Source organism: Astyanax mexicanus, chromosome 13 (genome assembly GCF_023375975.1).
Source record: "Astyanax mexicanus isolate ESR-SI-001 chromosome 13, AstMex3_surface, whole genome shotgun sequence".
NCBI classification, from domain to species: Eukaryota; Metazoa; Chordata; class Actinopteri; order Characiformes; family Acestrorhamphidae; genus Astyanax; species Astyanax mexicanus.
The window spans coordinates 23,290,500-23,316,461 of record NC_064420.1 but is presented as its reverse complement, the minus strand read 5'-3'; the positions used below and the strand labels follow the sequence as shown (position 1 = coordinate 23,316,461).

At 36.8% G+C, this 25,962-nt stretch overlaps 1 protein-coding gene across 2 annotated transcripts in view; it reads right to left on the bottom strand.

Moving 5' to 3' along the window:
* The window catches only part of LOC103038098 (ribonuclease inhibitor-like), a 316,182-nt gene that overhangs the window by 188,735 nt on the left and 101,485 nt on the right, over positions 1–25,962 (bottom strand). For both annotated transcript variants that reach the window (XM_049463187.1, XM_049463188.1), the window contains exon 8: positions 23,205–23,375. In XM_049463187.1, coding sequence (XP_049319144.1) covers positions 23,205–23,375 — 171 coding nt within the window. The remainder of the gene's footprint in view (positions 1–23,204; positions 23,376–25,962) is intronic.

Sequence of the window (25,962 nt, the reverse complement as noted above, 5' to 3'; positions counted from 1 at the left end):
ACACCAGTTAGAGCAGCTGGTCAAGGCTGGAAGACCAGTTAGATCAGTGGGTAGACCAGTTAGGTCAGCTGGTCAGTGGGTGGAAGACCAGCTAGGTTAGATGGTAGACCAGTTAGGTCAGCTGGTCAGTGGCTGGAAGACCTGCTAGGTCAACTGGATGACCAGTTAGGTCAGCTGGTTGACCAGTTAGAGGAGCTGGTCGAGGCTGGAAGACCAGCTAGGTTAGATGGTAGACCAGTTAGAGCAGCTGGTCGAGGCTGGAAGACCAGCTAGATCAGTGGGTAGACCAGTTAGAGCAACTGGTCGAGGCTGGAAGACCAGTTAGATCAGTGGGTAGACCAGTTAGGTCAGCTGGTCAGTGGGTGGAAGACCAGCTAGGTTAGATGGTAGACCAGTTAGAGCAGCTGGTCAAGGCTGGAAGACCAGCTAGTTTAGATGGTAGACCAGTTAGAGCAGCTGGTCGAGGCTGGAAGACCAGTTAGGTCAGCTGGTTGATCAGTTAGAGCAGTTGGTCAGTGGCTGGAAGATGTTTAATGTCACACATAAAAATAATGATTTATTTTAATACTATAAGTAATAATAACTGTTCCTTCAAACCCTTATATACATATTTATTAGGGTTTTTTAAGGAACAGTTATTATTACTAACCCTAATATATACACAGCTCTGGAAAAAAAGGCTACGTCAAAATGATCAGTTTTTCTTATTTTACTATTTATAGCTATATGTTTGAATATGTTTGAGTAAAATGAACATTGCTATTTTATTCTATAAACTGATAACTGATACTGATAACATTTCTCCCAAATTCCAAATAAAAATATTGTCATGAACAGCATTTATTTTAAAAAAATGAGAAATTACCAAAATACCAAAAAAAAACATGTAGAGCTTTCAGATCAGAAGAATCAGAAAGTTCATATTTATTTAGAAACAACAACACTAAAGTTTTAACTCAACAAGTTAAGAATTCAATATTTGGTGGAATAAACCTGATATTTATATGATATTTATTATTAGTTGCATAGTTTTCATGCATTTATTTAACTACATTGTTCTGTAAATAAATTATTTAAATGACAATATTTTTATTTGGAACTAGGGATAAATGTTGTCAGTAGTTTATAGAATAAAATAAAAATGTTCATTTTATTCAAACATGTATACATTTAGCTATGAATAGTAAAATCTGAAAAAAAACGTTTGTTTCGGGAGCTGTATATGTTAGGGTTTTTTAAGGAACAGTTATTATCACTAAAAGTACTATTTACATAAATACTTATTATTAAAATAATAACACTTTTGGCTATCTCCTGTCACTGTGCTTACTAGTAGTGATGGGCACAGCACTTTTAGATGAACTGAATCATTAGAATCCGTTCACTAAAAAAGATTCGTTTAAAAGCTCCAGTGAACTCCAGTGAGTTCAGATAGTACCGGTGTTACACCATTTTCTGTGACCGTCGGATTCTGTGACCACAGAGAGCGCTATTGCACAGTTTCTGTTCACGGGCACGAGCGCGCTACGTAGACTGCGTAAGTTACGCGGACTCGCTTTATTTTCTCCTTCTGCTGCTGTCGGTCCGCCCGACGATGAGAAACGGTGTTTACAGTTTATTTTGTCTATAAATAAAATAAACGATCTTAAACATGAACGTTTCATTATTAATTCTCTACATTTTCACCTTGTATGAAGAAGGCAGGGGGCGAGTAAAAGATTAGATAAAACCTGAGTAACACTGAGTAACTGAGTAACAGAAAACTGAGTAACACTAAGAAAATGTTTACTTTTATCCCATTACTTTTATGTTGGTAGTATTGCAAAACAGAAGAAAATGGATTGATTATCTCATACTTTACACCTGTGCTATCATGCTAAACATACAATAGATAATGTGTATCATATTTAAACTGATATATAATTAATTCAAATGGTAGTTATAATGGCCGTTGGGATGTTCAAAGATAATTACATTTATAAAAGGTTTAGGTTATTTTCATTGTTTTCTGATATTTTGGAGACAAAATGGGCTGAAACATGATGCAACTGTAAATATGTGCCTTTGCCAGGTCCTATCTTAAGCATGAGTTATAAAGTTGTTGTTTTTTTTGTGAAAGTGATGCAATCACTGGGTTTTACTCATACTGACAGCTGGCATCAGAATATGTGACCCTATTCCACCTACATTTAAAACAGTGTAAAACTAACCAAATCTTCTCAGATTACTCACCATCCCTTCACCTTTTCAGCTACACACAACACTTATTACTGGACTTTACCATAATGCTTTATATTAAGGGTCACAGATTCTGACAGCTGGTATCAGAATATGTGACCCTATTCCATCTCCATTTAAAATAGTATAAAACTAACCAAATCTTCTCAGATTACTCACTGTTCCTTCACTTTTTTCAGCTACACACAGCATTTATTACTGGACTTGACCATAATGCTTTAGAATAGGGGTCACATATTCTGATACCAGCTGTCATAATCCGTGACCCCTATTCTAAAGCATTATGGTAAAGTCCAGTAATACATATTTTGTGTAGCTGAAAAGGTAAAGGAATGGTGAGTAATCTGAGAAGATTTGGTTGGTTTTACACTATTTTAAATGGAGATGGAATAGAGTCACATATTCTGATACCAGCTGTCAGAATCTGTGACCCCTGTTCCAAAGCATTATGGTCAAGTCCAGTAATAAATGCTGTGTGTAGCTATAAAACTAACCAAATCTTCTCATATTACTCACTAGTCCTTCACTTTTTTCAGCTACACACAGCATTTATTACTGGACTTGACCATAATGCTTTGGAACAGGGGTCACAGATTCTGACAGCTGGTATCAGAATATGTGACTCTATTCCATCTCCATTTAAAATAGTGTAAAACCAACCAAATCTTCTCAGATTACTCACCATTCCTTTACCTTTTCAGCTACACAAAATATGTATTACTGGACTTTACCATAATGCTTTAGAATAGGGGTCACGGATTATGACAGCTGGTATCAGAATATGTGACCCCTATTCTAAAGCATTATGGTCAAGTCCAGTAATAAATGCTGTGTGTAGCTGAAAAAAGTGAAGGAACAGTGAGTAATCTGAGAAGATTTGGTTAGTTTTATACTATTTTAAATGGAGATGGAATAGGGTCACATATTCTGATACCAGCTGTCAGAATCTGTGACCCTTAATATAAAGCATTATGGTAAAGTCCAGTAATAAGTGTTGTGTGTAGCTGAAAAGGTGAAGGGATGGTGAGTAATCTGAGAAGATTTGGTTAGTTTTACACTGTTTTAAATGTAGGTGGAATAGGGTCACATATTCTGATGCCAGCTGTCAGTATGAGTAAAGCCCAGTGATTGCATCACTTTCACAAAAAAAAAAACAACAACTTTATAACTCATGCTTAAGATAGGACCTGGCAAAGGCACATATTTACAGTTGCATCATGTTTCAGCCCATTTTGTCTCCAAAATATCAGAAAACAATGAAAATAACCTAAACCTTTTATAAATGTAATTATCTTTTAACATCCCAAAGGCCATTATAACTACCATTTGAATTAATTATATATCAGTTTAAATATGATACACATTATCTAATGTATGTTTAGCATGATAGCACAGGTGTAAAGTATGAGATAATCAATCCATTTTCTTCTGTTTTGCAATACTACCAACATAAAAGTAATGGGATAAAAGTAAACATTTTCTTAGTGTTACTCAGTTTTCTGTTACTCAGTTACTCAGTGTTACTCAGGTTTTATCTAATCTTTTACTCCCTCCCTGCCTTCTTCATACAAGGTGAAAATGTAGAGAATTAATAATGAAACGTTCATGTTTAAGATCGTTTATTTTATTTATAGACAAAATAAACTGTAAACACCGTTTCTCATCGTCGGGCGGACCGACAGCAGCAGAAGGAGAAAATAAAGCGAGTCCGTGTAGCTTACGCAGTCTACGTAGCGCGCTCGTGCCCGTGAACAGAAACTGTGCAATAGCGCTCTCTGTGGTCACAGAATCCGACGGTCACAGAAAATGGTGTAACACCGGAAAAGACAGATTACAGGTAAATCAGTGGGTATTTATATTTTGTAAGAAGCTTAAAATGTTAATAAGAGAGTTAAAAGGTTATTAAAACAACCAAAGTGTAAATATGTGATGTATAAGTTGAATTAAAGTGTTTGTTTTAACTGCTAAAGCTGTAGGCTAGCAGGCGGAAGCTAGCAGCGATTAGCATTTGCGATTAGCATTAGCGATCAGGTTAAATGTGTAAATATTTCATGTTAAGTGTAAAATATGGCTGTTTGTAGGCTTAGATAACAGTAAATTGCCCCAAACTGAAATATACATTTTAGTCTGGGGCTTGTAAAAGCTGATTTTACTGATACTGTGTTTTGGTTTTACTATTAGTTCATGCTGTGCTTGTTTGGTGGTGAGGGCTAACAGTGCTACTCTGTAAACACGCAGTTTTATCAGTTGTAGACACAGAAGAAATGTCTTGTTTCAGTCGTGATTACAATAAAGTAAACATTTCATGCTAAAAGAGACGATGATGATGGTTGTAATTATTTTAATGTGCTTTTTACTTTCTGATGGAAAAGGTAGCTTTCATGCAGGTGGATTTTCCACTATTTATGTAGTACATACCAGTGTACTGTATATTTGTAAAACAAATTACATTAAATTATATTAAAACTATATATATATATATATATATATATATATATATATATATATATATATATATAGTATATTAATTCTTAACTCTGGTCCAGTCCCACTTTTAATTCAGTAACTACTATGAATTGTAGTTGATTATTAATTATTTAGTTTTAGATTTGTGTTGTAAATGTTACTGTACACACTTTTAAACTCTTTAACTAAGTGTTATGTTCATAGACACCTCTGAAGAAATAGAAGAGGTACTTGCTACAGGAAAAAGGATAAAGGAGCAATTTTACCATTTCTTTATTCTTAACATTATATTAAATTAGATGTTCTGACCAGCTATTCACCAGTTACCAGTTAGAAACCAGTTACCAGGTGCAAACCAGCTACAAGCTGGTTTTAGGTGTTCTGACTGAGTAGTGGTTAGCTATAGTGTGAGGAGATTAGCTTATCAGAAATAATTGATGTAATTCATCCAGTTTTTATAACAGATCCCACCCTTCTTGTCATTACCCTACTGGAAAAACCAACTCATACCAGCTAAAGCTCGTCAAGCTGGTTGACCAGTTTAACCAGCTTAAGCTGTGTTTTGGAACCTGGTAACTGGTTTCTAGCTGGTAACTGGTTATTAGCTGGTCAGAACATCTAAAACAGGTACAGACCAGCTACAAGCTTGTTCTTGATATTCTGACCAGCTATGAACCAGTTATCAGGTACAGACCAGCTACAAGCTGGTTTTAGATGTTCTGACCAGCTATACACCAGTTACCAGGTACAGACCAGCTACAAGCTGGTTTTTGATGTTCTGACCAACTTTACACCAGTTACCAGGTACAGACCAGCTACAAGCTGGTTTTTGATGTTCTGATCAACTTTACACCAGTTACCAGGTACAGACCAGCTACAAGCTGGTTTTTGATGTTCTGACCAGCTACACACCAGTTACCAGGTACAGACCAGCTACAAGCTGGTTTTTGATGTTCTGACCAGCTATACACCAGTTATCAGGTACAGACCAGCTACAAGCTGGTTTTTGATGTTCTGACCAGCTATACACCAGTTACCAGGTACAGACCAGCTACAAGCTTGTTTTTGATGTTCTGATCAACTTTACACCAGTTACCAGGTACAGACCAGCTGCAAGCTGGTTTTTGATGTTCTGACCAGCTAAACACCAGTTACCAGGTACAGACCAACTACAAGCTTGTTTTTGATGTTCTGATCAACTTTACACCAGTTACCAGGTACAGACCAACTACAAGCTTGTTTTTGATGTTCTGATTAACTTTACACCAGTTACCAGGTACAGACCAGCTGCAAGCTGGTTTTTGATGTTCTGACCAGCTAAACACCAGTTACCAGGTACAGACCAACTACAAGCTTGTTTTTGATGTTCTGACCAGCTAAACACCAGTTACCAGCTAGAAACCAGCTACCATGTTCCAAAACACAGCTTAAGCTGGTATGAGCTGTTTTTTTCAGTAGGGCTGTCCACTTCCAGAAGGGTCCAAAGGTCAGTCACCATCTACCTTCATCTCTCAGCTACTTGTAGAGATTATGGGAGAGGAGATCTTCCCTTAACCACAGAAGCTGGAAAGAGTGCACCAAACATTGATCACCAAGCCGGCGCAAGGAGAGCGACCTTGGGCTGTGATTGTTCACTGATATCAGGAGAAGGAGCGCTTCTGTTGGTCAAGAGAGCACCCGAGCACCATGTATCAGGGCAAAAAGATTGTGTTCTTTACTGATATGAGCTCCAGTCTGGCTCTGAGGTGTGCAACTTTCAAAAGGATCAAGGCCGGTTTATTTAGTTTAATTGCAAGTGTGGTGTATTAAAATGGTAAAAATGTATTCATATGAAATTGTATAAGGAGTCTGTCTGTCTGGAGTGAGGGTCCTCTGAGAGATGGTGGAATGTGGGCCAAGAGCAGAAAAAACACCATCACATCTGTTTTACTGTATATTGTTGGACTCACGCCTGGAAAACATACATGTCCGTTTATGGTAAAGAAATGTGATACGCGTTGATCTGAACGTATAAATACTCTGCTGGAACAAAGAGGAGGCAGAGAGATTTTGAGACACCTTCAGGATCGGGAAAACTTGGTCTCTCTCCACTGTCATTTCTGAAACTCTGTTATAATAAAACGTAACCTGATTGATAAAATAGAAGACAGTGTGTTAAGTCTCATTTCTTCAAGAACCATCATTCAAGAGAAGACACCACACAAGCACATTTCGTTGTGACCTTTCGTTGTGACGAGTATAGGTTTTTGTTTGATAGGTTTTTTTTTTTCTTGTGGGGTTTGGTGCAGCTTTCAATGCTGCTTTGGATATACACTGCCCTCCTACACCCCCCTCCATGTCTTCTGGTGTACTGGCCTATTTCCTGGTATCTGCTCCATGCTTTGGACACTGTGCTGACAGACACAGCAAACCTTCTTGCCACAACTCACATTGATGTGCTCTCCTGGATGAGCTGCACTACCTGAGCCACTTCTGTGGGTTGTAGACACTGCCTCATGCTACCTTTATGGTGAGAGAACTGACAAAATCCAAAAGTGACCAAAACATCACGCAGAAGGATGAGAACAGAGAAAGGGTCAGTAGGCACCACCTGCGGGACCACTCCTTTGTAGGGGTTGTTATGCTAATTGCCTCTCATTTCTACCTGTTGTCTGTTCCGTTTGCACAACAGCAGGTGAAATTGATTCACAATCAGTGTTGCTTCCTAACTGGACAGGCTGATTTCACAGAAGTGTGGTTAACATGGAGTTACATTGTGTTGTTTAAGTGTTCCCTTTATTTATTTCAGCAGTGTAGTCCTGCTATTTTCATTGTGTTTTTTGGGGGATGTTTTATGTAAGTTTATCTGCATGGAAGTTATAAACTGACATTTTTCTAACAGTCTAACAGTGGCAGCAACTCTGACAGCTTGGTGGAAATTTCACAAGATTTCACAAGATTCTGTAATCGCACCAACCACACATTCCCCCATATGGAACAACCCAGACTTCATCATCAATAAAAAAAAAACATTAAACTACTCACCTTGGATTGAGAAAGGCATAACACACCTCAAGCACATCTATCACAATAACACCTTAATGTCACTCCCACAACTAACCCAGAAATACGACATCGGGAGAACTCAATTCTTACAGTACCACCAGATACGATCACTTATAAATTCAAAAATCAATCAAAGTACATTAGACCTACCTCCTCCAATCTCTGAGTTTATAAACATTAATACTACTAAAAAAACATTATCTAAAATATATAAAATATTATCTCAATTAAACCTCACAATTACCCTGCCCATCAAACAATGGGAAGAAGACTTGTTACTAACTCCTGATGCCGACTTCTGGGTTCAAGTATGCAATAATAATCACCACATGATTAGAAGCACAAACTTACAACTCATTCAGTATAAGACCACCCATAGAGTCCACTATACCACTCACAAAATGTTCAAAATGGGATTCACAACTATCTGTACAAACTGCACTCAAAACACAAGTGATAATTACATTCATGCTTTATGGCTCTGCACACCCGTCAACCAATTCTGGAAAGAAGTCATCACGCTCCTATCCCATGCTCTAACCATCCATATCCACCCATCACCATCACTCTGCCTATTAGGAGACACATCAACTACTAACACAACTACCGAAAACAATAAAATCCTCCTGGTGTCGCTAACCATCGCCAAGAAAGTTATCCTCATGAACTGGAAAACCAAACATAATATCAACATCAACCACTGGAAAAATCTGTTAACAGACTAAGTTTCCTTACTATGTTCCTGAAGTTCAAAGCTCAATGAGGTTACCAAACCAATTTTGTGCTTCAGTAAGTCAGTAAAAAGTAGTTAGGAGTATTCAAATCAAAAAAATGATTAGGGTGCCCATACTTTTGCACCGGTCAAATTTTGGTTTAATGCATATTGCACATTTTCTGTTAGTACAATAAACCTATTAGATATATCAAACTGAAATGGCTGTTGCAAACACCCAAATATTTAGAACTAAAAATTATTAAGATTAATAGGGGTGCCCAAACTTTTTCATATGACTGTATATATTCGGCAGAACCAAGTTAAGTATGTTAGTTTGGTCCTCTAAAACTGTTCCAATTTCTTATGTGGCCCCTTGGGAAAATTAATTGCCCACCCCTGCAATAATCCATCATTTAAAAAATCAATAAATACTACTATTTTTGGATTTACTTGATGTAATTATGTATATGCTATTCAGAAATGTCATTCTTTTCTGAACTGATATATTGTGTAAACAAATTTTGTTTTAGTTATTTCGACATCCAGTCAAATTCAAATTCGTTCAACTCAAGGCCGCATTGTTTTTTTGGCCTGCTAAAGTGAAACGCATCGCCACCGCCATATTAGTCCAGTCAAAACTAGTGTATAAATAATAAACTGTTTTCTTCCTGGATAAAAAGCACAATATTTTTACTATTGACACCGTCGATTTTTGTTTGTGTTAAATGGACCAGCGGTAAATATTTTAAGACGGTTTGGGAACCCACGTTTTATAAAACACTAAAAAATTTCTAGAACCTGTGATGGAATGTGTTTATTGAAATTATTCATAATCAATGACGGCTATTAATGACGGTTATTATTCATGTCTTTTTGTTCCATACAATGATAACGTGTTCTCAGTGACTAAACTGTTTTCCATCTCTCAGTCTGCCTGAGACAGTCTGAGTAACAGTGTGTGTGTGTGCCGAGGTATGCGCGTCAGTTCTATCTGTTATCTGGAGCCCAGGGTCATTTCTCCCTCAGGGTGCAGAAAACCACAGTCTTGAGAACTGGTCTGTTCTGCTGAAGAAGGAATTATGTCTTATGAATTATAAATATATTTAAAAAACATGTTTTATATTCTAGTTTCTTCAAACTACCCTTTGCTCTGATTACTGCTTTGCACACTCTTGTTTTCTGTTAATGAGCTTCAAGAGGTAGTCATCTGAAATGGTTTACAGGTGTGGCTTATCAGGGTTAATTAGTGGAATTTCTTGCTTTATCAATGGGGTTGGGACCATCAGTTGTGTTGTGCAGAAGTCAGGTTACTACACAGCAAAAATCTTATTGGACAGCTGTTAAAATTCATATTATGGCAAGAACCAATCAGCTAACTAAAGAAAACGAATGACCATCATTACTTTAAGAAATGAAGGTCAGTCAGTACGGGAAATTGCAAAAACTTTAAATGTGTCCCCAAGAGCAGTCACAAAAACCATTAAGCGCTACAACGAAACTGGCACACATGAGGACTGAACCAGGAAAGGAAGACCAAGAACAGCAGATAGCCTGGCCCCCACAGTCACCGGACCTGAACCCAATCGAAAAGGTTTGGGGTGAGCTGGACCACAGAGTGAAGGCAAAGGGGCCAACAAGTGCTAAACACCTCTGGGAACTCCTTCAAGACTGTTGGAAAACCATTTCAGGTGACCACTTCTTGAAGCTCATTGAAAGAATGCCAGGAGTTAAAACTTGTTGTATAGTATGTTCCTAAAGTAACAGAAACGGGTGTAAGTTTCTAAAGTAGTTGAAACTTGTTAAATAGTACGTATAGTACGGGGCAGGGGGTGATTGGTGCTGGCGGAGTATTTGAGGTGACAAGGGGGGGTTGGTGCTGGTGGACAGGGGCGGATTTTACCACCACACAAACCACGCAATTGCTTGGGGCCCCTGGGATCAGCGCTGTGGAACGAGCCGATCTCCGGGGCTGTTTGCCCGGCGTCAGCACTGTGGAACGAGCCGATCTCCGGGGCTGTTTGCCCTGTGTCAGCGCTGTGGAACGAGCCGATCTCCGGGGCTGTTCACGCGATATGTCTTCATTTCAGAACTACTGTATATAAATGTTTTTTTATAAATACTTTTCACGTGCTTTTCACAAAGTATTTGGAGCAGCTGTATATCAGCATAAATCGCGCATTTAAAGTGGCGCTTTGAGCTGAGTGGACAGTTTGGATGAAAAGCGCAAGATATAATTTAAGTAAATGTAATTAAATCATAATTTAAATAACAGGTGTGCCGAATTTTGACTCCCCGTTAGAATCTGACTCTCCTTTGCGTGCGCGAGCATCTGGTAAACATGTGGGTGCTAGAGGTTTCTCTCGCGCGGTCCGTTATTTTTTGTGTGTAAATAACGCTTTATATTCATATTTCACTCAGAACACAGCAAGATATAAAGCCAAACAAAGACTCTTGTTAGACAATGCTAGTTCAGTTATATAACGAAAGAAAGACAGGTATTGTAGAACTAAATAACTCGAAGGACTTAACACGTTTATCCATAATGATCATTATTAGGAGAACATGTTAAACACAGCTTAATCGTAAAATCTGCAAAGATAACCAAGTTCAAATCTGGCGAAATGATACTTCTCTGATCTCAGCACCCTTCCTGATGAAGAGCAGCACAATCTCAAATGAGAGTTTGCCAGGAGACAACACTGTGAAAGTGACACTGAAGGTACGCCAAAACACTGTAAAAAAAAAATAGCCGACTTCGAGATTATATTTATAATATTAAATAGGAAAACAAGGCTAACTGGGTGGCCAGTTTAAGAAGCTCTGTTAAGATGATCTGTTACAGGGCTGCTGGGATTATTATCAGTTATTTACATTTTTAACTTGCTCTAGTGCTCCAGTGTTACAGTTAAATTACACAGTGTCCAGATTTTGCCGTGGAGGCGTGGCTACCGGCACAGCCTAGCCTTGGGCTCCCCCGCTGCAAAACGCGTCCAGCCGGGAGAGCACACAGTGCTCAGCAGTTACCTTATATTTTCTTTATAACTGGTTTTAAAGAAATTACTTTCAACAACACCTGTTTTTACTCTCCCATTAATTTATATTAGGCTCACAAATTAATTCTATAAAAAGGATAATAGTTTTTTAATGTAATATGATGATATAATTTGTCCTATTTCTTACAATTACATTTGGTCACATCTAAAACACATTTAAAATATTGGAATAAATTATCGGATTTATAAAAATTACAATATAAATTCCCCACTCAAATAAACATCTTAAAACATTTGTATTATTTTTATTTTAGGCCAGCCATTTTAATTTAATATAGTGTTTACAGATTTAAAGAAGGTCTCATGTGAGCCATTTATACAACTGTCCCAAATTCCATTATATACATTTTTTATGTTATTTTCTTTCCTCATTTTTTAAGTCAGTAAACAAAACTCTAGGTTGACAAGCATGTAATGCTTTACAGTATATTTGATAACGCAGAGACAGTAAAAGCTTTATTTCCTTTATTCATGACTGGAACTGATTGTATTTACGTTCCTTTGATCACAATAACTAAAAAACTAACAAAAAAAAACTGAAGACCTCCGCGGACCAATGCACGCTTTCACACAATATAGGCGAGGCTGTGTGTAGAGACGCCTCACAAAATCTAAACACTGTACTATTTAACTATAACAGTACAGTATTAATATGCTTTAGGTTATAAATGTAGATAATTTTTTATGAGGACATCACTGTCTCGTTATTCCACATGCGAGCATCTGTGCGCCGGTGCATCCATGCCAATTTATTTTTTTTATTCAGACAATTGCTTTTTTTTCCCAGATATTTTTTTACTCAGTAACGGGGAATTTTCCACTGTAGCGAAGTAAATTACTTGTGTCAAAATGAACTTGAGTAAAAGTAAAATTACCTATTTTAAAAACTACTTTAAAAATGACAAATTACTCATAAAATCTACTCAATTACAGTAACGTGAGTAAATGTAATTCGTTACTTTCATTAGCATACAAATAAGGTAAACCAAGAAGGGCTTCAAAAGTTCTTCTGTGAAGATGTGTAATCAACAACCATCACAATCAGAGGGATCTGGCCTAGACATGAAGGTTTCATAATTTAATCAAGAGTCAGCTGCTCTCCTCTCAGTAATACACATTTGGTACCACATCCTTAACAGGAGGAGCTTAGATAGAAAGGGGTATTTTCAAATGTATATATGGTGTGTTCTTGAGCTGCTGGTTGTTCAGTCCAGCTCCGCTGAAACCGAGTTACATCCATGTATCTCACAACTGCTTCCTGTAATAAAGACTGACCATTTTTCATCAAGTACGAAGAGACATCCTTTTTCTTACATATGCTAAAGCACATTTAGACAAGTCAGCTTCATTTTGGGATAAGGTGCTGTGGACTGATGAAACTAAAATTGAGTTATTTGGAGGGAGGTATGCATGGTGGAAAATGAACACAGCATTCCAAGACAAACACTTGCTGCCCACAGTAAAATTTGGTGATGGTTTATCATGCTCTGGGGCAGTGGGACCAGTGCAGGTACTGGGAATCTTGGTAAAGTTGAGGGTCGTATGGATTCCAGTCAGTATCAGCATGTTCTTGAGCAAAGTTCAAGAATCAGTGAGAAAATTGAAGTTGGATACTTCAACAAGACAACGACCCTAAACATAAACACTGCTCATAATCTACTAAAGCATTCATGCAGAGGAACAAATACAATGCTCTGGAATGATCATCTCAGTCCCCAGACCTGAATATTACTGATAATCTGTGGTGTGATTTAAAGTGAGCTGTTCATGATCAGAAACCATCAAACCTGACTGAACTGGAGATGTTTTGTAAAGAAGAATGATCCACTTGTCCATAAACTGACTAATTCTTAAGGGACCTTTATCTTTAATTGTAGCTAGTAACTAGTTGATCAAATTGTGTGCCTACCAAGCTCATTGTTACTTTTACTTTTATTCTTATTATTTATTTATTTTTGGTATTCTTTTTCATTCACATTTGTATGGTTTACATGTCATTTCTTTATTTAAAATGTTTGTAGAAAACGTTGTTTATGGGAAAATTTATGTGAATGTAGTTTTTGTTATGTGTTATTACTGTAACTTTATATAACATCTAATAAAAACATATATTATATTATAAAAAAGGAAGTTTAGTTCTAGTATGTAAAGAACTCTTTTTTAGTGTTAAAACTTACAAACAAAGATACAGAATTCCTGCCATACTGCTACTGTCTGTATGGCATTTATATTATAAGGATTTAAATGAAAACTGACAAACAACTGGCAAATAAACAGTGGATCTCTGCTGCTGTAATGCATTGTAAAGCTGCAGTGTTGCTAAATTTCAGGTTTTTATAAGTATGGGGTATTGTATCTTTGAGCATGTATTGTTCTGTGTTTGTGTTCTTTAGATTCTGCCTGTTCCTCTCTGTAATCCAGGTCTATGATTTATCTCCACCCTCCCACTATAAAAGAGGAGCCAGCTTCACCTTCCCCAGTTTTCCTCTCCAGACTTTGGAATCTTTAGCAATCTAAAGGCGATCCGTAACTGCACACAACTTGATTTAGAGCGGAGCTGCTGACATTTTGCTTGGGTTCTCTATCCAGTTCACTTTTTTTAAATAAGCAAAAAAACACTATGCAAACTATTATTTATTATTTTGTTGTGCGTCTGATTTAGACCAGGTAGTAACAGGAGCGTGTTTGTAGTTTCGCTGTTTTGGCTTTGAGGCAGAGCCAAACTGAAACACACTGACTGGCAGTAACTGAGAGTTTATAGCAAAATAAAAAAACAGTGCATAGAGATTTCATTGGCAATAATGGTGATGGTGATGTGTATATATATATATATATATATATATATATATATATATATATATATATATATATATATATATATATATAAAATGCATTTATATATTAATATATTATATATATTTCACACCTACTCGCATATGCTGAAAGAAAGAAATGAGAATAAAAAGTTCTCTTTTCCTTTTTTTAATATATATTTTTGCTGAGGAGTTTCTTACAGAAGAAAGACAAAAAGAAAATGTATACATGCTTTGCCATAAGACACAATGCAAATAAGAAATTAATAATCACTGAAAAGAAACAACCTCAACCCCCCCCCCCTCCCCCCTCTACTAGAACCTCCGACTGAGCCAGTGAAATTGTAGGCTACCCTGAGGAAAGACCAAATATTGCTATGAGTGGACAGATAGTGACACTGGCACCAATAACTTCAGACATTATCTCAGAGCAATCTGACCAAAATGTATGAATACTGGGACAAAAAACAAACATATGTGTTAGATCACATGGAGAAGTGGAGCGCCTCTCACATTCGTCAGTAACTGATCCAGGATAGAATTTAGATAATTGAGACCTAGAACGATGAATTAAATAGAGTACTTTAAACTGAATTAACTGTAATCTGGCACAAGGTGCAACAAATCACACCCCCTTAACTGCCCTGTCCCAACATTTCTCAGATAAATGGAAACTCAGTTCAGCCTCTGAACCTCTGACCTCTGAAAGGGATCTAAATCTCCCCAAGTCTGATTCAGTGGGATATGGGTAACATTTGAAGATGTACAGTGCCTGATTTGGAAATAACAAAACAAATGTGAGGAAGGTAAGCTAAAGGTTTCAGATAATTGGGTGAAACTACAGAAGGAAACTTCCTCATAAAGGTCAGCAAAGGACCTAATGCCTTTCTCATGCCATAATTTAAATCTGTATTGTTTAGACCGGGAAGAAATAAATTATTTAAAATTGGCATCTTTGTAGAACCTAATGTAAATGTAGGAGGATTTATGTAACCTAATGTAAATTTAGAGGCTGGAGAACAAGAGAGATTCTCCAATTTACACCACAGTAGTTCAGGAGAGTGGAGCCAGTAAAGCATCTTATGAATATGAGCTGACCAATAATAATATAAAAAATTGGGAAAAGCAAGCCCACCATCGAATTCAAAAATGACAAAACTGAAGGAAGACTACAGATAAAATCAGTCACATATAATAATAAGTCATCTGCATATAAGGACAGCTTCAATTTGATACCAGAACGAAACATACCCTGAAATGTTTTAATGGATTTAATTGCAATGAAAAAAGGCTCTATGGAAAGGACAAACAATAAAAGAGATAAAGAACAGCCTTGTCTTGTCCCACTAACAAAGAACAGTAATCAGAGTATGTGTTATTGGTGTGAACACTGGCCTGGGGAAGGAGTATAACAATCTTATCCAGGATATAAAGTTGTCTCCAAATCCAAATTTTTGTAAAACAGAAAAGAGGTAATGCCACTCAACTCAGTCAAAAACCTTTTCAGCGTCTAATAAAATAACAACCTCTGCAGTAAAGGTTGAATGACCACTATAAATAGTATTCAAAAGTGTACGAATATTAAAAAAAGGTGTCGTCTCTTAATGAAGCCATTCTGATTAAGATCATTTAGATTATTAGGACAACATGAAAAAATAAAAACAGTGCCTGTAACAGAAAGGGGGAGTAATAATAAAAAAAACAACACAAAGATAGACTGAAACACACCCACGCACAGAGTACCCACCCAAGAACCTTCAACAGCCCAAACACACAGAAAACGCTCCCAGAAGCACCACATGATCAGCCGAGGAGCCCCCAGGAGCAAGCACACATAAACAAATGAAAACAAGAGCGTGTGAAATCACATGAACAATTTATCCCCTTTTCTAAATTGAACTCAAAGATCATGTTCTGCACTGAATTGGGGATCATCAACCATCTCAAGTATACGTGGATACGCATGCACAAATACTAAAAGGAACATATAACCTGAAATTACAAATAAGCAAACAACGACACAGATAACATCTAGCGCTCCGTCAACATGACATCAGGTCAATCTCTGATAAACTAACAACGTATGAGCAAATAAACCATAATGGCAAATACAAGAATATATTGCTGCAATGTTAAAGGGAAACAATAAAAAATAATTATAAATAAGGTTCCACAGTAGTTCCCACCCTAATCAGAGCAATTATGTCTTGTTACTCCTGTGGGTAACAAGAGAAAAAAGGTGAACCACACTCAAACCATAGGAAGTCCCATCTTCAAAGAAAGAGTTCAATCCAGCAAACAGAGGAGTTTGATACAGGTGATTCTACACACCTCTAATCAGATGTATAGCCTCTAGCGCTGTCTTGAGGAAAGTAGTAAAGAAAATACTAAACTCACTTTGGATTCCAATACTAGAATTACTTAGAAATAGAGACAACAAACTTCTTCGCCTCGTCAACAGAAATGAAGATCCGATGTGTATCTACGTAGGATATGCGAAGACGCACCGGATAAAGAAGGGTGTACTTTACATCACCCAAGTCACTTCTTTATATTTAAAAGGGACTGACATAGAATATGTCATAATGATATAGATACAATTGACTTGTGAGATCATGCACCAATTTTATTAATTATCCAAATTAATAGAACTACAAAAAACAAAACCCAAATTTAATCTACAAAATAAAGATGATTAGGAATGAAATAAATGTAATATATACAAAAGAAATGGAAAAAATGCTTTTCACAAAACAAGAACATCAGGGTTTTTTTAGTCAGAGTCTAAGGCTACAAAATTATTGGCAAGACGATTACAAAAACAACAATCAGACAACATGATCTACAAAATTAGGGATACAAACTCTAAAACGTTATTATATGATAGGGATAGAAAACAAAAGGCTTTTAAAATTACTACAGTTGTACTCGCAGCCACTCGTCCAGAACGATTTACAAATTGATCATTTTTTGGGATCGCTCCGTTTACCTACCCTGACGGAAGAACAAAATATGGAATTGACGGTGGAAATAACAGAAGAAGAACTGCAGAAGGCCATTTCGAGGCCAAAGGCCAAATAAGTCCCCGGGCCCGGATGGCTTTTCTTCAGAATGGTATAGGACTTTAAGAACTGAATTAACACAGATTCTCATTCAAGCATGTAACACAGCACTGTTGGAGGGTAGCATACCCCCTTCAGGGAGGGAGGCTATAATTTCTGTCATTCCCAAGGAAGGAAAGGATAAACAGATTGTGCATCCTATAGACAGATTTTGGTTCTTAACATGGACTATAAGCTATATACAGCAATCCTAGCCAGAAGAGTAGAAAAAAATTATTCCACAGCTTATACATAATGATCAAACAGGGTTTATTCCACAAAGACAAACCCATGATAATATTAAACGCATGCTGCATATAGTGAACCATATTCAACAATGTAAAATAGAAGCCTGCTTGGTCAGTTTGGATGCTGAAAAGGCCTTCGACTCTGTAAATTGGTCTTTTTTATACAGAGTTCTAAAAAGATTTGGATTTCATGAACAATTTATTAAGGGAATTCAGACTTTATATGATAATCCAAAAGCAAGAATAAAGATAAATGGTTATCTCTCAGATACAATCATATTACAACATGGTACAAGACAGGGATGTTTAATTTCACCTCTACTTTTTGCTCTATATATAGAACCTTTCGCTCAATGGATACGTCAAACTGAAAAGATTAAAAGTGTGTGTATACAAGGGGAGCAACACAAGATCGCACTATATGCAGATGATGTTTTGATGTACTTGGAAGAACCGTCAAATGAATTCCCTGAATTAATGGACTTAATGGATAGCTTTGGGAGATGTGCTGGATACAAACTAAATGTACAAAAAACAAATACTGGTTTTTAATTACACACCCCAAAAGAACATTCTAGATAGATTCAAACTGAAATGGAACCAGAATTCACTAAAATATCTCAGCGTAAATATACCAAGAGACATTTCCACATTGGCAGAGATTAATTATGAACCCCTTCTAATGAAAATGAAAGCAGATATACAGAGATGGAATTCCATCTCTTTTCTAAATCTTAATCATAGAGTAGATTCTGTAAAAATGAACATTCTTCCAAGATTTCTCTTTATGTTCCAGGCTCAAAATGACTTCAAAACAATTTTCAGAATGGAATAAAATGTTATCCAGATTCATATGGCAGGGGAAGAGACCCAGGATCAGATGTAAAACATTACAACTTTTGAAGGAGAAAGGGGGAATGGCTCTCCCCAATCTTACAGACTATTTGTATACAGCTCAATTTTTTTTTTTTTTATTTGTTTGTGTAACCCAGATTTGAAAGATGGAAAATATTGAATTATCAATAATTAAAGACGCCCCAGTGCAAGCAATATTAGCAGAAAATGATTGGAGAAGATTTGAGGATAGAATTCAAAAGCCCTGGATAAAATCTGCATTAAAATTTGGAGTACAGTTAAGGAGGAATACAAATTAAGTGAAAAATGGAGAATATTTAGATGGTGTGCGTATGATCCAGATTTCAAGTCTATTAAGATGGATAATAGATTTAAAAATGGTTAACTAAGGGGATAATAACATATTATTCGTTAACAGGAAAGGGCCAATTGCATGATTTCCAGACTTTGGTAGAAAAATATGGATTAGAAAAACAAGATTTTTTCAGATATCTCAAGATACGCCATTATTTTGATAAAAAAAAATCTGAAAACTTTAGATATAAATGAGCCAATACTACCAATAGTGGTTGAAACATATTCATCTAAACTAAGTAAAGGCATGAACTCTAGATTGTACAAGGGTTTTATAATGGAAAAATCCCACAATATATTAAAAATAAATGGGAGAAAGAGGGCAACTTTGTTATTTCAGAAAGGGACTGGAACAAAGTATGTGATTCTCAGTGGAGATACACTAATTCCTACATATGAATATATGAATATGAATTTGGATGGATTTTGATGGTTCGTTTTTTTATTACTCCACAGCAGTGGAAATGCAGCAGTGTGCTGGAGACTATGTGGGAATCAGATGGCTAATCATTGGCATATTTTCTGGGAATGTGCAGTAAAACAGGATTATTGGCTAGAGGTTCATAAAGCATTGAAGGAAATATTCTGCATATAAATACCTTTTCAATTTGAGGTTTTGTATCTGGGGAACTGGATGTGGGAAAGTCCAGATAAATATTTGTTTGGGGTTTTGATATCTGCATGTAAAAAAATATAACAAGGTGTTGGTGTACTGCTAAACCTCCTCTAATAGACAATTGGATTGATCTAGTGAATGATATATATAAATATATTATGGAAAAAAAATCACCTTTTCACTCCGTTTACAAATTAAAAGATTTGTTAAGACATGGTCAAAATGGGTAACTTATGTAAAACCCTTACGACCACATTTCATGGAAATACCCAGTGAATAAAAAATGGTTGTTTATATATTTGTTTTCCCACGCTCGGCTCCAATTCTATTGTAAAATTGTCAGACATGTGACCCCCCCCCCCCTTTTTGTTTTGTTTTTTAGTTTGTTTTTTCTTCTTCTCTTTTCTCTCTTTTTGATGTTGTTTTCTTATTTTAATTGACAGTATAATTGTTTCTAAAAATGTATAAAAAATGTTCTAAGAGACTAAATTTGGATGATGTATATATGCTTAGATATGATTGTCTCATAAAAAAAAGAATAAAAAAAAGAAACACTGTTCAGACTACTGGTTCAGAGTATTTCTGAAACAGCAAGGCTTCTACAGTTATTTTACATTACATTACATTACATTACATTACATTACATTTGGCAGATGCTTTTGTCCAAAGCGACTTACAATAGTGAAGTACACAAGTAATAGAAGTTAAAGGTAAAAACATCTTTAGACAGGGCCTAAAGGAGGTCAAAGGGAGATAATGGGATAGAGGAGTGAAAGAAGGGAAGATGGAAATGCCATTCTCAATGGCTGTGTTCTCGTTTAGCAGGATAACACACCCTGCCACTAACTGCTAAATCTGATGAATCTGTTAAAGGCTGGGTGATCAGCGTTACACATAATAATTTACTGCACATCTAAAAATCAGTAGTACAAAGTTTATGGAGTCAAGTATACTGGAGCTTTTAAGGGTGACAAGAAATGGCAAATATTACAAAAATAAGATCTTTGAGTGTCATGGTTGTGGTAAGAGAAAAACCTTTCTATTTGAACAAGGTCTTTTTTTTTTACCTGCGAGTAAAATTTAAAATGTGATGTGTGTATGGGGGATGTGTGTGTCTGTGCACTGTGTTTGTGTGATCAGCATCCACCAGTAATGAATGATCTTTCTTCAGTAACTCCAGTTTACAGTTTTTACAGCTCATGTCATGAAGATATAACATTAAGGGTTTTGTTTTTTTCAGGATCTCGTTTTAGCATGATTGTTTTGTACAGAGCCGAGACAGAGCTAAATTAAAGTACATGGCTGGTAGACACTGGGAGTAAATAGCAAAATAAAAAACATTAGGGAGAGACTTTCACTTGCTATTATGACAAATGACATATCGTATAAAGAGAGAAAAAGATAAAAAGAGGAGAGGCAGTGTCCTAAAAAAACAGATCCTTTAATGTTATATCTTCATGACATAAGCTGTAAAAACTGTAAACTGGAGTTACTGAAGAAAGATCATTCATTACTGGTAACTGAGTGTGAAATTCCACCAGCAAAAAAAATATTTAATTCAAATGATTTAACAAATATAAAAAAAATGAATAATCATCAGGTGAGTTCTGGAAATAGTTAAGACTAGAAAGACTAATCGTACAAAGGAATAATAGGCCCTTACGAATAGTCTTAATTTCCCTAAATCATATTTATGAATTATAATATTCTAAATTATAATTAATGTAATCTACTTATTATTTAGATTTTATGTCCTATTTATTTATAAACAGCAGCCCTACAAATACATTTTAAAAGGAGTTTTCATTGATATTAGGGACAGATTTATGAAACACACCATTACATTTATCGTGATGTTACGAGGAAATTATACTGTGGTAATTTGTTTGCTCTTTGAAAAGCAAAGATTATTTTTGAAGATGTTTGTAAAGATCCAAATTCAAGGCACAATGCAAGTGATAGGTAGTTTTATTATTATCCATATAGAAAACAAATAAAGTAACAAACAAGACTAGACAGCAAACAAAACTAAGACAAAACTAAGATAAAACGATATACTATATATAATTACACTACCGTTCAAAAGTTTGGGGTCACTCAAACAATTTTGTGTTTTCCATGAAAAGTCACACTTATTCACCACCATACGTTGTGAAATGAATAGAAAATAGAGTCAAGACATTGACAAGGTTAGAAATAATGATTTGTATTTGAAATAACATTGTTTTTACATCAAACTTTGCTTTCATCAAAGAATCCTCCATTTGCAGCAATTACAGCATTGCACACCTTTGGCATTCTAGCTGTTAATTTGTTGAGGTAAGCTGGAGAAATTGCACCCCACGCTTCTAGAAGCAGCTCCCACAAGTTGGATTGGTTGGATGGGCACTTCTGGCGTACCATACGGTCAAGCTGCTCCCACAACAGCTCAATGGGGTTCAGATCTGGTGACTGCGCTGGCCACTCCATTACCAATAGAATACCAGCTGCCTGCTTCTGCTGTAAATAGTTCTTGCGCAATTTGGAGGTGTGTTTAGGGTCATTGTCCTGTTGTAGGACGAAATTGGCTCAGATCAGGCGCTGTCCACTGGGTATGGCATGGCGTTGCAAAATGGAGTGATAGCCTTCCTTATTCAGAATCCCTTTTACCCTGTACAAATCTCCCACCTTACCAGCACCAAAGCAACCCCAGACCATCACATTACCTCCACCATGCTTAACAGATGGCGTCAGGCATTCTTCCAGCATCTTTTCATTTGTTCTTCGTCTCACAAACGTTCTTCTTTGTGATCCAAACACCTCAAACTTGGATTCATCCGTCCACAACACTTTTTTCCAGTCTTCCTCTGTCCAATGTCTGTGTTCTTTTGCCCATCTTAATCTTTTTCTTTTATTAGCCAGTCTCAGATATGGCTTTTTCTTTGCCACTCTGCCCTGAAGCCCAAAATCCCGCAGCCGCCTCTTCACTGTAGATGTTGACACTGGTGTTTTGCGGGTACTATTTAATGAAGATGCCAGTTGGGGACCTGTGAGGCGTCTGTTTCTCAAACTAGAGACTCTAATGTACTTATCTTCTTGCTTAGTTGTGCAACGCGGCCTCCCACTTCTTTTTCTACTCTGGTTAGAGCCTGTTTGTACTGTCCTCTGAAGGGAGTAGTACACACCGTTGTAGGAAATCTTCAATTTCTTAGCAATTTCTCGCATGGAATAGCCATTTTGAGCGTTTAATTGACCCCACAAATGTGATGCTCCAGAAACTCAATCTGCTCAAAGGAAGGTCAGTTTTGTAGCTTCTGTAATGAGCTAGACTGTTTTCAGGTGTGTGAACATGATTGCACAAGGGTTTTCTAATCATCAATTAGCCTTCTGAGCCAATGAGCAAACACATTGTACCATTAGAACACTGGAGTTTTAGTTGCTGGAAATGGGCCTCTGTACACTTATGTAGATATTGCACCAAAACCAGACATTTGCAGCTAGAATAGTCATTTACCACATTAGCAATGTACAGAGTGTATTTGTTTAAAGTTAGGACTAGTTTAAAGTTATCTTCATTGAAAAGTACAGTGCTTTTCCTTCAAAAATAAGGACGTTTCAATGTGACCCCAAACTTCTGAACGGTAGTGTATATGTACTGTGAGAATAATGATGATCGGGGGATGGGGGGGATCAACACTGACTGATAAAATGATAATCTTACCTCAGTATCTTCAGTTTACATTTTGTATCCTTCAGCCCGTCACAGAGTTTCTCCACTCCTGAATCTCGTAGTTTATTATCACTCAGGTTCAGCTCTTCCAGTGAATTCTCTGATTTCAGAACTTTGGCCAGATCTGCACAGCTGTAGTCTGAGAGATTACAGTCTTCCAGCCTGGAAAAGAGAAAAACACATCAGAATCTCTCTCTCTCTCCGCACGCACGTATATCCCACGTCGGCGTGCAGAGTTTTCAAGGGTCTTGCCCAATTTTCAAACTTTTCAAATGTTCGTTTCTTTTTACTTTCTGTATTCTTTTCTTTATTAGTTTGAGAGCAGTGTAGTTGGTTTTGAACTGTTTGTGGCCGGTGGAGGAGAGTGCGCCGTCATGGCCTCTGGGGCCGGCGTGGAGACGCTGTCTCTCCGTCATGGTGTCAGGTGTGTTCCGGAGAGCCCCATACGGAAATGTAATATATGACATATATGTCCCTATATCAATAATGGTGTTTCCATATATGATTCATATAGGTGATATATTATTCTCACATACATCTATCCTCTGGATCTATGTAGATATAAGTTTAGAACATATATGAAATACTCATATAAATTTTGTATATTTACATGTATTATATATATATATATATAATTCATTTTAATATGCTATTATATGTTGCATCCATATGTTAGACATATATATTTAATTTTTTATATGCAAGTTAATTTAAACAACATACATTTAAAATGTTTTTTTTTTTTCTTATTCATTTCAAACATGAATGTCTGTAATATCAACACATATTAATGGCTTTTGGGATCGATACATTTGTACACATTATATACAGTTATGCAGCTTAAACATATTTGGATTTTCAAGATTTGGGCTCTGATGTCTTTCTGCATTTAGTTTTGTCTCAAGCAAGTAAAATTCTGCTTTATCTGGTTGATCTAGGCCACTTCAGAATATTCCACTTATTTGCGTAAAAAAAACTCCTGGGTTTTATTCGCAGTGTGTTTTGGGCATTGGCGATCTGTACTGTGAAGCACAGACCAATCAACCTTGCTGCATTTGGTTGATTCTGAGCAAAATGTAAATCCCAGTACACCTCCTGTCTCATCATCAAGAAACACCAGTGCCACAGTGCCATTGGAAGCCATGCATGTCTGTGCTATCATGTTTTACAGAGGATATGATGTGACTTTGTGTTGAGCCGTACCAAGCCTTCTCCATACTTTCTTCTTCCCTTCACGGCAATGTTGGCTTTGTAAAAAGGTAATTGCAATTCCTAAACACTTTGATTCAAATTCAAATCCAGTGTGGTGACAGACAGCATATAATATATGTGTCAATTATGAAAACATGAAAACATGAAAAAATGCTTTAAATATCGAAGAGAAGTTATATTTATTTATTTGTTTGAGCGTGGAGTGTGCGCCAATAATATTCTAAACCTAATGAAACGCGTGCACGATTGAAGCATCATAGTCAGAGACACGCTGCTGCTGGATCTAACCTGCTGCTGGTCAACATTCAACATGTTTACTCTGATGGAAAGATGAGAAAGAGGAGCTGCAGCATTGTTCCAACTTCCCACATTAGAAACTTTAACGTGAAGGATTTTATGGAGGGACTGGATGACCGAAGCATATTCATAATCGAGTGGAGGACTGGCCTGAAGAAAACCAGAGGCGGATGGCCCTTATCTGAGGCTTCGGCCCACAAAATCTCAGGTAACATTAATGTAGCTAACCTAGCTAGATTAGCTAAGGCAGACTGCTGTTTTTTAGGGTTTGTTGTAACGAGCATGTACGCAAATAACAGAATATTTCTGCTTTTTTTTTTTTGCAAAGTCAGTCGTTTACAACTTTGTCATTCCCACAGTGTTTTGATGTTAAGTTAATAAAATATAACTGTATACGTGCATTTCCAGGTGTTAGGCTTCTAACTGTTGCCCTTAAATTTAATCAAAATGAGATCTGGCTTTACATAAATTACAATGTATTAATACTTCAAACATCCCAAATCATTATCTATAAACATCACCACCTGCCTCACCTTGTGCCACACCCTCCACTTCTCCACCTTCACCTGCCTAAACTTCTGCAACACCCCTGGCTGCTGTACCTTTACCTGACTGATCTGCTTCAGTCATGTTACAGCATCTAAAGACAGAAAATGAAGCCCTGACAAAGGCTGAGGAAGAATATTTTGATCAATAGTGTTTCCTGATTCAAATGAGAAACATAACAATCACCACTATAAAAAGGCTGGAGAACTGCTACAGGCATCGCCATCCACCACACAGGAAACTGCGAGTATGATAACCATCTAACCCCTGACTCACTGCATCTTTGCTTTCCACTATAGCTTAAAATTCACCCAGGCTCAGGGGTGCATGTCCCACCGTGTGGTGGTCAGCAAGTCACTCAAAAAGCCCCACAACCATGGCACAGGGGCTGCTTAGAAGAGTAATCTTCAATGTATGTAATTGGGTGTGTTTTATTCATACTGCTGCGTGACGCGCCTGAATGCTAAGCGGAGTCAGATTTCAGCACAACAGCACTTCTTTTTCTTCTTCTATTGTTTAAAGGCTGATGATGGCCTGCCTTAATTTCCTATAGTCTGACTAGAAAGTGTTTTCACACTGCAAATGAACCTGACCACGGTTCAGTAGATCTAAGACCATCTCTTTTGGTCAGAACAAATCTTGACACAGTTATCTCCAGACTTGTGTTCCAAAAGGGAAGTGCATGGAGGTTTAA